The 16,296-nt window shown below is 38.6% G+C and overlaps 1 protein-coding gene across 1 annotated transcript in view; it reads left to right on the top strand.

Moving 5' to 3' along the window:
* Positions 1 to 2,780: 2,780 nt before the first annotated feature.
* The window catches only part of LOC143718280 (transient receptor potential cation channel subfamily M member 4-like), a 49,481-nt gene continuing 35,965 nt past the window's right edge, over positions 2,781 to 16,296 (top strand). Inside the window, exons 1-6 of the mRNA XM_077209307.1 lie at positions 2,781 to 3,141; positions 9,017 to 9,078; positions 9,151 to 9,328; positions 10,970 to 11,150; positions 11,872 to 12,041; positions 13,760 to 13,928. Of these exons, the coding sequence (XP_077065422.1) occupies positions 3,085 to 3,141; positions 9,017 to 9,078; positions 9,151 to 9,328; positions 10,970 to 11,150; positions 11,872 to 12,041; positions 13,760 to 13,928 (817 nt within the window). The 5' untranslated portion in view covers positions 2,781 to 3,084. The remainder of the gene's footprint in view (positions 3,142 to 9,016; positions 9,079 to 9,150; positions 9,329 to 10,969; positions 11,151 to 11,871; positions 12,042 to 13,759; positions 13,929 to 16,296) is intronic.

Raw genomic sequence — 16,296 nt, 5'->3', positions numbered from 1 at the left:
CCACTGCGTTATATGCGCCTGCCACTCGACCAGTCACGGATTTATGCGCCTGCCACCGCGTTATATGCGCCTGCCACTCGACCAGTCAAGGATTTATGCGCCTGCCACTGCGTTATATGCGCCTGTCACTCGACCAGTCACGGATATATGCGCCTGCCACTGCGTTATATACGCCTGCCACTGCGTTATATGCGCCTGTCACTCGACCAGTCACGGATATATGCGCCTGCCACTGCGTTATATGCGCCTGCCACTCTACCATCCATGGATTTATGCGCCTGCCACTGCGTTATATGTGCCTGCCACTCGACCAGTCACGGATATATGCGCCTGCCACTGCGTTATATGTGCCTGCCACTCGACCAGTCACAGATATATGCGCCTGCCACTGCGTTATATGTGCCTGCCACTCGACCAGTCACAGATATATGCGCCTGCCACTGCGTTATATGTGCCTGCCACTCGACCAGTCACGGATATATGCGCCTGCCACTCGAACTTACACAATATGTAATATATGTTTTTAAACCAAATGCAGCATATATCCCCTGAAGCCAGCTGGAGCCAGAACGGTACGCACAATAGGTCAATATTCCCCATTAACCAAACGCTTTTCGCCTGACTTACAACTACTGTACCCACTTTTTTAATCCTGAGCACCAGTCTCGTGAGGCTTGCGCCTGCCTCAAAATCTCTCACTGTTTTAATATACCAAACGAACCCACAGACAGTGCAATGCTGATCTTATTTACCTATTTCTCATCTTATCTTATTTTTTATTCGCTCTTTTTGCCCATAAGGGAGCTCGTCTCTTGGCTCCCGACTGGACTACTAAAGCGTCTCACCAGCCACAAGATCTCTCACTGTTTACACCTATCAGACCCTCCTAATGACACACAAGAGCACAGGGACAGTGCAATACAGATCTTATTTACCTATTTCTCATATTATCTTATATTTTATTCGCTCTTTTTATGCGTATATGGGAGTGCGCAAAGTGACTGTATGTCACTTTGAACTTTTTTAATCATTATTTATTAATTGGGAAAAAACTTTTTTAAGCTTCAGTCAGTGGTCATATAAATAAATTATTACGTTTTTTAACATGTAACACTGTCTACGTGTTTCATGGGCCGGTCTGTGAAAAAAAAAAACAACCTACGCTGACTTTATTTGTCCAATGCATTACACCGGCACAAAGATCCCAGCGCCGCTAATTAAGCAAAACTAAAGGAATGGGCCGCCGATGTACGAGTATTATGGGCCGTTAAGACAAATTTTAAAAGAATGATCTGTAGCCTATCTGTCCAAAAAGCACGTCAGCCCACCGGGAAAGTGCCCGGTATGCCCGGTGGCCAGTCCAGCCCTGCTTGCATGTAACATTAGCAGCAATATCGCTTGAGCAGGCTGTCGTGATGGTGGTTGTATTGTTAGCGTTGTTGTCATTGTCAGCGGGCATCAAAAAAAGTTTGTTTCCTTTGGCAACTTTGCTAAAAACTTTTTGATTTCCTCCCGCTTCCTCCTTTTTTCAGCACCGCTTGTGTAGCTTCGCTTCATTTTTACTCTGTCTGTCACTCTGTACACTCTGTCTGTCAATCACTTCTCTTTCTCCGTCAGTTTTTTGGCGCATTACAGCCTTGTCACTTTTGCAGATGCGCAGTAAGTGAGATAATGGAATAGTCCAATGTTGTGAGATGCGGGGGGCCCGCATCTCACGACACTAATGATTTGATGCCATTTTTCGCAAGTGGAGTTTTTTAGAAACATATAATTTGCAAAAAGTAAAAAAAACAAAAAAACTTAAGCATAAGTTAATGGGGCATTTTGGGGGCCCCTAGGTAGCACGGGGCCCAAGGCAATTGCCGACCTTTGCCTAATGGTAAAGTCCGCCCCTGAGAGGATGAGCAGGGTATGCAGACTCCAGGGCGGTGGCGGCCATAGATATCCATAATAAAGGCTAGATGTCTTACGGCGGAGTCTCTATCGTCATCACCGTCGGCCATCTTGTCACAGGCAAGCTTCCTGGTGGGCTCTGTGGTACCTGATGTAAGATGAGTGATCAGCACGAACACAAATACTCTTATCTCGTTGAAATCTTGACGGATTTACAAACGGTTTGGTTTCTTACAAACATTATTAACGTGGCTATAATTCTGGATGATTATTTATTTTATACACTTATTATTCATAAGTATACAGTGTGATAACTACATCTCTGACGTTTATAACAAACCAAACCGTTTGAAAATCGGTAGGAAATTGAGGAAGTTATGGTTTTAATGTGCGATATTTAATTTCATGTAATTTGTAATTTAATATCTAAAATGCTGTTTTGATCTCTCTCTCTTTCTCTCTCTGTGTATATATACACATACATACATTCACACAAAAGCTAAAATCATGCTAACTGTATAGACTCATTGTGTAGCCCGCTAAAGCCCTAAAACATGAGTGAAATGTTTTCAAACTTGTCAATAATTGTTCAGACACTACAATCAAAAAACCTTAATCATAGAAATTTTACTTTGAAAGGAAAAAAACTGTTTTTTGAGCTAAAATGTTCTTACATCTCATGCCATGTGTCTCTTTTCTTTGGAGGATATGGTAAAATGGATGGCTTTTCAAAATTATGTGGTCACATGACCAATTTCTTCTATGGTTTTCCAGAAACAAGGGGTGGATCAACTTCCCCCCTGGCACAAATCACCCCACTCTCCCATATGTCTTCTCGTCTCACAGTTGGTTTCACACACACACACACACACACACACACGGTTTTCCAGAAACAAGGGGTGGATCTTCCCCCCTGGCACAAATCACGCACTCTCCCCGTATGTCTCTATCTCACGGCTCGTTTCACACACACACACACACACACACACACACACACACACACACAATTTCCTCTGTATCCACACCCTGTGCGAGCGCTGGGTTACACCTTTTTTCTCAGGTAACCCAACAGTCATTAGCGATCCAGTCTCTTCTCTTACCGCATGGACGTTGCGCGCTGCTGCAGAGCGCTTTGAAGTGAAACTTCCTACAAACTAACAGCGACTTTATAAAGTCCATAAACAAACCAAGATGAACGAAAAGGACATTGAACAAGGTGGAGTCGCCGTGATGCCGAAAACAGATCTGGTAGGTCTGTCAGAAAATTGATAGTAGCGCCTAAGGCTAAGTTATAACAGAAGCGCTTTTTTGCATTTGATTTTTTTATCGCCGCTACAAACACGCTTTAGCTGTCATGTGTTGTGTTCTTAAAGATTCAGTATTTTAAAGCATCGTTCAAAGTATCGTTAAGATACTGTATTGTATTTTTTAAACGAACAACAAGTATTTTATGGAAGTTAAAGTTGGCTTCAAATTCTTATACGGTTTTTATGCAAATTCCTCTAGATAACTGTTTAGTAATAGTTAATTGTACTGTGTGTGCATCAATAAAGTTTGTGCTTTGGTGTTTCAATGTACCAAAAAATGTAATTGGCTAGCAGTGCTTCAGCACCCCCAAGAAAGACCACAGCACCCCCAAAAATAATCTTTGGAATCAATTATATTCAGGCTGTGTTCTATGGAAGCCCTGAATTATTAATTTAATTAATAAGAAGCAAATATAGCAGACAATAGCCTATAATCTTCTTATGATAATCTTCTTATTAATTAAATACAGGCAATTGGTTGATGAAAAATGTATTACAATTAAGATACAATTTATACAAAACGAAATTCTCTTTAAATAAAGGCTTTCTACAAAACACAATTTAATGAAGTGGTCAAAATCATGTCTGTCGACCCAATGTCTCTCGATATATTGCGTATACTTTTCATAATCAACATAGATGGAATTTTTTTTATAACAAATATGAAACTAAATGCGCTTATTTAGTGGCTACAACATGTATAGTAGGCCTACAGACTCTTCATTTGTACAAATTGCTGCACATTCATTTAATTCTGAATTTTGCACACATAAGTTGAAAGGCATTTGTTTGTACATTGTTAAACATATCTGCAACATTGATCAAGTTCACGGATAATTGTGCATGCATTTATTAATCATTATGATACTAAAATCATAATAAAGTAGGCTACACTATGTACAAAAAATCAGATGAGCCTAGAATATGAACACAACGCGTTTAATTTATTAAGGATTTTCCTCCCATAGAAAATCTTTATAAGAACGCTTAATGAGGCTTAATGCAGATTAGAATTTCCCGTTATTATGTCGAAATAACGAGATATGTCGAAATAACAGATAATTATGTCGAAATAACGAGATATGTCGAAATAACAGATAATTATGTCGAAATAACGCCTTATTATTTCGAAATAATGACTTATCACGAAATAGAAGGTATTCTCTTTTTTTTCTGCACCATTTGTTTCAGGGCTTCCATATAACACAGCCTGAATATAATTGATTCCAGAAATAATTTGTGGGGGTGCTGGGGTGCTTTGGTCTTTCTTGGGGGTGCTGAAGCACTGCTAGCCCTTCCCTAGTGCCGCCCATGCTCACAGACATGATAAATACAGCCTATCTATAGAAAGCTTGATATGTCTTTAAAGGAAACAATTCAAAACGAAAATAAATAGGGTACTCTCTGTAATCCATTATGTGCATTTCTCTAGGCGTGTTCACTAGGGAGATGGCGATCGCCAACTCTACACATCAACTGTAGCCTAGTCTGTAATCTTCTGAGACAGAACTGTACAGAAGACACAGTGACACGCCAACACTAGTTTATTAATCAAATCAATTCATTTTCATCATTGCATCATTGATGCATTTTCCGTCAGCCACAACAACCGTCAAATTGTCCTGGGCTGCGTTTCCCATAAGCATTGTAAGTAACCACCCAATCAGTGCTTCAACCGCGGAAATCGGTCAATAAAACAACTGGGGAACAATATGCCACATAGCATTTACCTCAGAAAAGCCATTTAATGACCTCAAGAAGAGCTAGAAAAATTAACTAGGCCTATAGAGAGGAGTATTTTTTGCTAAATATATGCACAATATTACATATTATAATTTTACTCGTATCATTAAAAATATTAAAATGTTATTATAAAAAACGCATTATATTTGAGTTGTTAATTTTAACCTTTAATAATAATATAAACTCCCTGTATGTTTAAAGCATTAGTAAGAGATTTTTCCTTGAGGAAAAATTAACATGTAGCTACGTATATACGGTAGGCTACCTGATATTTATCCAAATGAATTGATGTAAACATTGTTACATGCTGTTACAAAACTTGAATGAAATTCTGTTTGGTCACTAATGTTTTGAGAATCATAATACACTTGTGATGCAAGTAATTTTTTTACAATCCTTTCTAATGATTTATATTCATAGGCTGCCTGGAACATGGGTTTGAGCTCATATATGTTTTTGAACTCTCAAAGTTCAGATTAATGCATTTAACTTTAAAATGTAGAAACTTTTCTTGCCTCCGGATCTAGAAGAACTGAGATACACCCCTCATAGGTATTACAATCTGATTGGACCAGTCGTTTCGAGTGCTGTGGCTACTAAAATTTGGTTTGACCAGTAAAAAAAAAAAAAAAAAGCTGTATTTTGCAATATACAATCTGCTTAATTGCCTTTTTTATTTGAAGGTGCATCTTTTACAGTCTTTCAAACAACTGCAGAATGAAGGGTTTACGTTTTTACTTTTTAAAGTTAAATAATAACTATGCTAAAACATACTATATTGCTCTCTTTAGGCCCATTTTGTTGGATCATTTATAATTAGGCAACAAAAAATTATGCAAATGAAAAATTAAGCAACGTTTAAAAATTTAGTCTCACTTCAATTTAGGGAACATGGGCAGTTATGCTGTATTAATAAATAGCTCTTTTTCCAATACCTTCCAATACTCTTTAAAGATTGGTTTTAATAAATATAATTTTAAACAGGATGGGACAATAGTTCTATAAGATGTTTTAGGGCCTTCATATTCACATAGGGCCCAACAGTACGTTCCAGGGAGCCCTCATAGTCCAAGAGCCTTGTTTAAGAGGCCTCGTGTAGGCTACGGGATATATATTACAGCAGTAATACACTTTTTTTTTCATTGTTAATGGGTTTTCTGAACCAAACTGGATCACGCAGCCTTAAACCCCTGGGCCCCCCCGGGCTTCTGGTAGTCAGGGGCCCCTGGGCACTGGCCCAATGGGTCCGGTCAGTAATCCATCCCTGGTAAGCATAAGTAGATCGTAAAAACGATCGTACGACTGATCTTAAAATTACGGTCTGTTTCCCAAAAGCATCGTAACTTAAGAAGCACTTGAAAATCATCGTAAGTCTACGAGTGCTCTGGAGTAATCGTAAATCCCCAAGTGTATCGTAAGAAAACAGAGTTATGAGGACACCTGCAGGCAGGGCTGGATTAACATAAAGGCTAGGTGGGTCTGAAGCCCCAGGGCCCGCGGGATTAGGGGGGCCGTAATTGGCTGGAGGAAATGAGATTGTCAAATCATAGGTGGTTGATTTGTGTATAATAAAATAACAAGAAGTTATTGGAAAATGTGCCTGACTGATATAATTCACCGCCCAATCAAATTAACTCTACAATTTGCGCCATGACGTCATGACGCCATTTTCGTTATGCTTTCATGTAGATAGAACATGGGTATAAATCGCTAGAGTGCAAAAATGATGAAAAAAAGTGATAGTGGTGCACAAAAAAGGAAAAACAAACTCGAAAGACAGAAAAGGGATGCAAAAATTCCTAAACTAACTAAATACTTTGGTTCACTTTCATCCGTGCCCGTGGAAGACCCGGAGTGCAGCGGCAGCAGCCCACAGTTAGCTTCACCCTCCTGCGGCGTTTTATTACAGTCTATGGTCGTCACCGATCTGCGTGTTTTATACGTCGAAGAAGGTAAGCAAGCAGCTGAAGTAAGTTTATGAGTTAAGCACTATTTGGATGGTAATTGTTTCTCGTGGAGTCGTAAGGTATTTTCAATATTCTGTGATTTTATTGCAGTCTGAATCCAGAATGTCAGTGTTTTTTCTCCCACCACTCACCCGTGTAAAAATCCCCGGCCGAATTACTGTTTTTTTTGACGAACATCAAGGTCCAATATCCAAGGTCTACATGGGCATTTTTGCCCGGATGAGTTTTTGTCTTATTGTAATATTACATAATATAAAATAAATGTATCACAAGTAAAAGCGCAGTTTTCCCCAAATATCAGCACAATTGCTAATGCGATATATATGTTATGCAACAATAAATGAGTTGACCAATAAGTTAACATTGAGAGTTACGTTTTGGTTTATCGTCACTTCGCCGATGAAAATTCCACAGTGAAACCACAGCAGAAACGATCTCTGAAACTGATAGTGGTGATTCGTTACTGAATAATCCGCGTTTTTAACGAATGGGTTCATTTAAAGTTCGGCGTTTTACAAGTAAAGCCCTGTTTTAAGATCGTTTCTGATTAAAACGAACGGTTAAGATTAAAATTTGGACATGTGCTGCTGTCCCGAGAATTTTAGGTTTTTGTGTTAGCCCCCCCCCCCCCCCCCCCCCCCACCACCTATACAATGGTTCCATAGGGGCACTGGAACAATCATTCATATAAACGCATTAAACTTTAGTTTACAAAGATGTGAAACTCTGTGATAGTGGTCTGGGGTGTTCACTGATATGCTCACACAAAAATCGCTGCAAAAGATGCTTTCCAACAGGTTTTATCGTAGTTTTTGGAAGAATGTCCGGTTGTGAGGCGTTTGGAAAAATAGGTCCACAGTTTTACAACGAATGTTAAAACACCTGTTGGAAAGCATCTTACATTTCAAAATACAAGCGTGTTCTACAATTACGAGCGTGACATTTCAGCAGCACTTGACAAACGGACAGCGACTCTTAAAGGTGCTCTAAGCGATGTCGGGTGACATCACTTCTTGTTGACGTTTAAAGTATTGTCAAACAAAACGAAGGCTAGCTAGACCCCCCCCCTCCTCCTCATCCGCACACTAACCCCCCAAACCCTTCTTATCGGTTATTGGGGTGTCTGCATTTTTACAGTGTGTTCAGGGGACAGGCAGCTAGCGGATAGTGAGGAGATGTTTGCTGTATGTGACAAAAAATGTTTTGGCCTAAAAAACGCGTGACATCGCTTTGAGCACCTTTAAGTAGCACTTAAAGCACAGCTGCGCATGATCATGCGAAGTGCGTTTTTGTGAAATGAACACAAACGTTCGTAAAGACACTCGTAGAAAATGCTCGTAAGTGATAAGATCCATCATTATCTGGAAACGCAGCCCTGGTTTGAGACTGTTAATAGAAAGTGATCATTGTCACCAATTTGGTGGATACTGATTCCCCAGTCTGGGTGCTTTTTGATGGCATAATATTGCCCTTCACTAAAATTCATAAATGTTGTTCAATGAATGTCAATATGCAAAAATATTTAAGAATATTTGATTAAATGTTGAATGTTGTGCTTATTCAATTTAATGAAATTAAAACTTTAATTGAGATAAATAAAATAATTGAATATTAAATACTGAGTGGCCAGGTTTTGCAAATTTATTACGTTTTATTAAAGTTTTGCACGAATGTTGCACACAACATTCGTGTGTGTGTGTATATATATATAATTGCGCAGCTCCCCCTGTCAATGATCCTGCACCCCCTCAGCATCTGCATTAAAAATGATCTGGCGCCGCCCCTTGGTCTTGCCTTCCTGATGAAAGGGACGGGTGCGGATCTAATGATGAAATTAAAAGAGGAGTTAAAGTGAGCTGTTTACCCTTGCTTTGTGATTTACTCACTCTGACCTTCCTTGCGCAAAACCATTAGATAAGATGAAATGTTACAAGCTTTGAAATTGCACTCAGTATTTTTCCCTCAATAGATCATATGATCAGCTTTATATACTAGCTTGATCTTGCTAACGTTGTGACATCGTCAACGTATGTCCAAGACCACTGTTGTACTCGCTATCATGTTTTTAGTGCATTTGTTAAAAATGATTTCTTTTATTGATTTTAGAGCTGGATTCCAGATTTGTTTAAAAAGAGAGTGTGCACAACATTTGTGGAGGACTCTTTCAGGTAAGATGTCTGACTTGGTGAGTATTCAGTATGTCTTGTTAGATTCCTTCTAACTCGTCTGTTGTTTTGTAGCAATGGTGGTCTGTGTCAGTGTGGGTCCACACGAGACACGCACCCCTCAGTGGCTCTGGGTGATCACTTCAGCACAGCCATGGTCAGTCACTGGGACAGCACACAGCACTCCTCTGAACAGCCCACAGACGCCTATGGAGAGCTGGAGTTTGCTGGGGCCGGCAAGAGACACAGCTATGTGAGTACCTATCCATTGTGGATGGGGTGTATCTGAGCTGTATGAGCTATAAAGTTATAGATATTAGTGATCTGGTTCACATGGAAAATAGAGATTATAGAGAATACGCTAGTGTCTGGCTGCAGACTTGCACTTGCACTCTCAGACTTGCACGCTCAGTCAAATGCACTTCCTCTACAAGTGACGTCACTTGCAATCGACACAAATAAACCGTATATACCTTTCCAACAATTCATTGAAAAGGCACTGAAAAGTTTCCCCCAAAAGTTATTTTTGCAGCTTGTGTTTATCAGAATATTATGCTATATTTATTTTGGATTCAAGTAGGCAAAGATTGTTGTAATATAACAGCACAGCTAATTATCATCAAGGACACAAGGGAATTATTAGGTTTACACAATTAAAAAAAAACTTTAAACTGATGCAGATTTTCGATGTTTATTGTAAATATGTCAATTTACATCTAACAATTTAAGTTCAATTTAAAGGGATAGTTCCCCCAAAAATGAAAAGTAATTACTTTCAGTAATTCTGTCAGTATTTACTCTCCCTCATGTTGTTCAACCCCGTAAGACCTTCGTTCATCTTCGGGACACGAATTAAGATATTTGTGATTAAATCTGAGAGCTGGATCACTCCTCCATAGGCTTCTAAGGGATTGAAACTTGTTTCAGAATGATCAGTGTTTTTAAAGGAATTATATTGAAATATAAAATCTTTGCAGAATATTTACAATGAAATTAAATAATAATTAATACAAACACAACTAATTGCAATTTAATCTGAAAGCCAACCCAGGTGTCCTTTTTGTAGTATCTATTACAGTAGTATTTTTTTTTCAGTCATCTTTTGGTAAATTGTGATGGCTTCAGAATGATTTTGTTTGGAAACATGGATCAAGGAAGACATGGGTGAGAAAAGAAGAGTAGCCCATCCATCCATCCATTAATCCATCCATCCATTAATCCATCCATCCAAAGCACTTGTCATGTGTAGGGTCGTGGGGAGACTGGAGTATTTCCCATCATCTCGGGTCGTAGGCAGGAAAACATCCTGGACAGATGGTCGGTCCATCACAGGGACGACACACACACACACACACACACACATTAATAATCACACTCACACCTACAGGCAAACGTGCAGTCTCCAATTCACCTGTCATGTATATCTTTGGATTTTGGGGGAAACCGACGTCAACACAGAGAGAACATACAAACTCCATACATAAGGAATTGTCACACATAATTGCAGACGATGACGAAGAAGATTATGTTAAAAGTGTCGTTGCGTGACGTCTGTGAGGTGTGGCTGGACAAGGCTGCTGTTATCCCCTGGTTTGCCCACTGTGAACACGGATCCATTCGGCCTCAGCGCAAAGTTGATGTAACTTTCAAGGGTCCATCAGAGATTGCCACGGGGCATGACGAAGCGGAGATCTACGTGACAAATGCAAAGGAAAAACTTTTCCATTTTTAGTACATCATTGTCATGTAAACCTAAATTTGGTCAAAATTAAAAAATTGCCCAAAGTTGAAGAAATAACCACATTTAACCAATCAGTAGCTTGTTTCTGTAACTTACAGTTGCTTCTCACCATTGATTCCCGTTTTGATCTCACTCCCCTTCTCTTTATCCCAGTTTTTGCGTCTCTCCAGCACCACTGATTCTTCTAAGGTCTTCAATATCATGAGGGAGCACTGGAAACTGCCGCAGCCCAACCTGGTGGTGTCAGTGTTTGGTGGTGAGAAAAAGTCAGAGGTCAAGGCCTGGGTGCGAGACGTGCTGAGGCAGGGGCTGGTTAAAGCTGCACAGAGTACAGGTGACGTCTTCTCTCCACACAGAATATTATTCATGTCTGTTTTCATGTTTTTCATACATTTCCATGCTATACAAAGGTTGCATTATGCTACTTTCACAACTGTGTTAAAGTTGTGATATCGGAGTAGAAGTTCTGATTTACTGCCAGACTGTAATTTGTGAAAAGGTTTGCCATGCGACTCTTTGTTTGTAAATGTCATGATCACAAAATTGCATGATCACAGTGATTAGAGCAAACTTCAACTCTGCCTTCTATTGTAAATTGACAAGATGCAAGAAGTATGAATATGAATCATACATTCAGGTCTAGAGTAACTGCAAGTTATTAACCCAGTTACCAGGACAAAAATTCCTGCACGACTATTTGGTATATGTCTGGAAAGTCGCCCAGCAAGTTCTTCTCTGTGTGTATATAGTAAAATAATAATAATAATAATAATTACGTTTCACTAAAATTATGCACAAAGCAATTTAATGGAAATATAATAATAATGAATATAAATAACTGAATATTACATAATTCATATTTTTAGAGTGTTTGGGTCTCTGACAGGTAAAACAAAATATTTACATAAAAATAACTATGAAAAGCAGCACAAATATATAATAAACAATAAAATATAATAATAATTCATAAGAATTTTGGGTAGTACATATCATCAATTAAATAAAAAAAGTAGATTTTGTATGTGGCTTACAAACACCTTATACATTACATGTAGGTGCGTGGATCATAACCGGAGGGTTGATGGAAGGCCTCGGTAGGTGTGTAGGACAAGCTGTGAAAGATTACACCACCGCAACGTCTTCTATCACTCTCAGTAAAGTGGTACTTATTGGCATCGCTCCCTGGGGCCTGGTGCAGAATCGGGAACAACTCGTCAACCCTGAGGTAACGCAACTTAAAAAAAGAAACAGTCCTGGTCAGAATCATTGGAACGAAGAATGAACAAAGAAGCCTGTGAAGAAAGATATGCATTAATCCCTTTGAGCTCTTTTTAAAAAATCACAAAAATCAAACCTTTCATTGAAGTAAAACTATTGGAAAATGTGGGAGAAATCTCATTAAGAAATGTTTTTCTCCAATACACATTAGCCACAATTATTGGCACCCTTTTATTCAATACTTTTTGCAACCTCCTTTTGCCAGAATAACAGCTCTTCTCCTATAAATCCTGAAGAGATCAGTGATCAGTGGCCCATTTTTGTGTTGGTTTTGATGTTTGTTTTGGATCATTGTCTTGATGGACGATCCAACCATGGCTCATTATAAGATGTCTATAAGAGGCAGTCAGGTTTTGATTTTGATTTTTTAATCTATTGGTATTTGATTGAATCCATGAGGCCATGTATCTCAAAAAGATGTCCAGATCCTCCAGAAGTAAAACAGGCCCACAGGAGTATATTTATTATTTAATTGTACACATGGGGTACTATTTTATGCATGTGTGCACCAAACCATCTGGTGGGTTTGCTGCCAAAAAGCTCTTTTTGTTTCAGTCGTTCCAAATGATAAGATGGTAAGTTCCAAAACAGGAGATATTATGAATCTGTCTAGAAGATAACACATGTCTACATTGTCTTAATACAAGTAACAAGGATAATTCGAGTGGCCAAAGACTCTCCAAGGATCACAGCTGGAAAATTGGAGAAATTAGTTGAGTATTGCGGTCAGAAAGCCTTAAAAAAAAAAAAAACTAAATAAATTAAAAAAAAAAAAAAAAATGGCACCTACATCACAAGTTGTTTGAGAAAGGAAAAATCCTCTGCTCTCCTCCAAAAACAAACTCCAGCATATTCAGTTGACAGACACGACTGAAACAAAAAGAGCTTTTTGGCAGCAAACCCACCAGATGGTTTGGTGCACACATGCATAAAATAGTACCCCATGTGTACAATTAAATAATAAATATACTGCTGTGGGCCTGTTTTACTTCTGGAGGATCTGGACATCTTTTTGAGATACATGGCCTCATGGATTCAATCAAATACCAATAGATTAAAAATAAAAATAAAAACCTGACTGCCTCTTATAGACATCTTATAATGAGCCATGGTTGGATCGTCCATCAAGACAATGATCCAAAACAAACATCAAAACCAACACAAAAATGGGTCACTGATCACTGATCTCTTCAGGATTTATAGGAGAAGAGCTGTTATTCTGGCAAAAGGAGGTTGCAAAAAGTATTGAATAAAAGGGTGCCAATAATTGTGGCTAATGTGTATTGGAGAAAAACATTTCTTAATGAGATTTCCCCCACATTTTCCAATAGTTTTACTTCAATGAAAGGTTTGATTTTTGTGATTTTTTAAAAAGAGCTCAAAGGGATTAATGCATATCTTTCTTCACAGGCTTCTTTGTTCATTCTTTGTTAAGGAGCCAATGATTCTGACATCTACGAGTCACCCTGGTGTGCTAAAAATGTTTGAATATTATTATATTTTATTCATAAAAATTTCTAGGGGTACCAATAAGTCCACATGCTATGTACTGCATTAATAGAGCAGTATGGTGTATGCAATTTCCCAATTTGTAGATAAACTACCATTCCACACTGCATTTGCATATGGTCTTTCAGAACAACAGTGTCTCATTCTTTCTCTTAGGGAAGTTTCCCCGCAAAGTATTTAATCAGAAACGGAGCACGGGACTCTTGCTATCTGGATAATAATTATAAGGCGTTCCTTCTGGTGGATGATGGGACCATAGGGCGTAAAGGTGGTGAGGTCGCCTTCAGAGCCAGTCTGGAGGAATACATTTCACGTCAGCGCACAGGTACAAAATAAAATGCTGCTTACATGTAGCTTAAAATGCTACATTAAAGGTGCAGTGTGTGACTTTTAGCGACATCTAGCGGTTCGGTTGCGAGTTTACACTAAGGGCTCAGCCCACTGCTCACCCCTCCCTTTCGAAGAAGCTACGGTGTCTAAAACGGGACAAACATCGTCGTCTGAGACAGCAGAGAATAGCCAAAGTAAACCAAGTTTCTGTACCACAGTCCATTATAAACCACATCATGGATAAAGTTTACAAAGCCATAGTCAGGTGAGGATCAAGGGTCTTAATATATAATATAATAATAGTAATCAGCTTATTGTCTCACGAACGTAACCAGCACATTCTCCCCACATAGAAAACCCATAATACAGCGAGGGAGAAGAACCACATGAAACTATGCAACTATATATTTTTTCTAATAGGGTAGTAAAAGTTTAGCTGGCTAATATGAGCTGTTACTGTGGCTGAGCTGGTTAAAGCGTTAAGCCTTGTTTATACTCGACGCGTCCGCATGAACCCAAAGGTGCGTGCGGCAAAAATGGCGTGATTGTAACAGCGCGCGCGCCTCCGCATCCCCTAGACACCATTTACTACACACAATAGGCTTTTTTCTCTGATTTTGGAAACTCAATCGACTTAAAATGCTTCCAAGATCGACGGGTTGGTGATTCCTGTAACTGTTTTACGGTCAATGACAAGAGTGCTAATCAGCTGTCTCACGAACGTAACCAGCACATTTATCCCCACATAGCAAAGCCATAACACAGCGAGGGAGAAGAATTAAGTTACATGAAACAATCCAACTACATATTTTACACCACTGACAAGGGAAAAGTCACTACTCACGGTATTTATGGCTAGCTTCTAGCTTTCTGCGGCTTCTCTTTCAAGGTAGTGACGAAACGCGCTCTGTAACGCTGTTTGTTCGCTGTCGGCCACGGTAGAAACATGACGTCACAATATGTCGACCTTCATAGAAGGGGATTCCCGCGGTTATGTAGGTATAAATGTCTCATTCTAAGGTAATAAAATGGTTTCATTGCAGTTATTTCATTGAACAGGAGTGCAACATGCGAACTAGGAAATTATTGGTTTGAACAAGGAAGGTTTAGATTTTTGGCCCCCAAATGGCTATTTTGGGTGTATTACAAGAGAAGACCAAACTTTTAGTTTAAATGGCTACTAGGCTAACCAAAAGTTTAAAAAGTTGAAAATGTTTGTAGAAGGTCATGTAAAGGTTCGTTTTGACAAAGTATGTATATGTATGTATAAATGTGTGTGTGTATGTATTAGGGCTGGGCGATAATCGCAATAAACTTTACGTCGATAACAATGATAAGCTGTGGACATTTTTACTCCGTATGGATTAATCAAACAGTCTATCACACAGCGGAAATAAGCGCAACAACAGCCAGTCAGTGAATGCTGCTAATTTCACTGAAACTGAAACTAAAACTGAAAGACAACAAACCGTCCAAAATAAAAGTTTGGTTTAACTTCAAGAAATGATGACAGAAATATAGCTCTACTGTATACTAAAATGTACGGAAGCCCTGAACCGCAAGGTGAGAAAAAAAAAGGAAAACTTATCTCGTTATTTCGACTTAAGTCGTTATTACGACATAATATCTCGTTATTTCGACTTAAGTCGTAATTACGACACAATATCTCGTTATTACGACATATCTCGTTATTTCGACTTAAGTCGTTATTACGACATAATATCTCGTTATTTCGACTTAAGTTGTTATTACGACATAATATCTTGTTATTTCGACATAAATATCTCTATTTCGACATATCTCGTTATTGCTACATAAGTCCATATTACGACACAATATCTCGTTATTACGACATATCTCGTTATTTCGACTTAAGTCGTTCTTACGACATAATATCTCGACATTTCGACATAAATATCTCGTTATTTCGACATAAGGGGACATTCTACTATGCATTAAGCTACATTTAGTGTTCTTATAAGGAGTTTCTATGGGAGGAAAATGCTTAACGTCAAATTAAACGATTTGCGTTCATATTCTGGACTTATCTGATTTTTGTAGTATACTTAATTATGATTTTAGTATCATATTGATTAATAAATGCACGCACAATTATCCGTGACCTTCATTAATGTTGCAGATATGTTTTAGGCTACTATCAACAAACAAATTGCTTTCAATTATGTGTGCAAAATTCAGAATTCAACGAATGTGCAGCAATTTGTACAAATAGAGACATGTTTGTGTATAAAATACAATTGTTTTATTTTGTATTAGTGTTTATAATTTGCGCGTCCATTTATTGACGTCTGAGTCGATCTCATTTGAGTGTATTCGGCAATTTGCTTAACGTGTAATTAAAC

The sequence above is a fragment of the Siphateles boraxobius genome, unplaced genomic scaffold, assembly GCF_051911475.1.
Source record: "Siphateles boraxobius isolate OS27281-9 unplaced genomic scaffold, OSU_SipBor_1 61, whole genome shotgun sequence".
NCBI lineage: Eukaryota > Metazoa > Chordata > Actinopteri > Cypriniformes > Leuciscidae > Siphateles > Siphateles boraxobius.
Note: the sequence above shows the minus strand (reverse complement) of the source record. Positions and strands in the feature narration are given on the sequence as shown.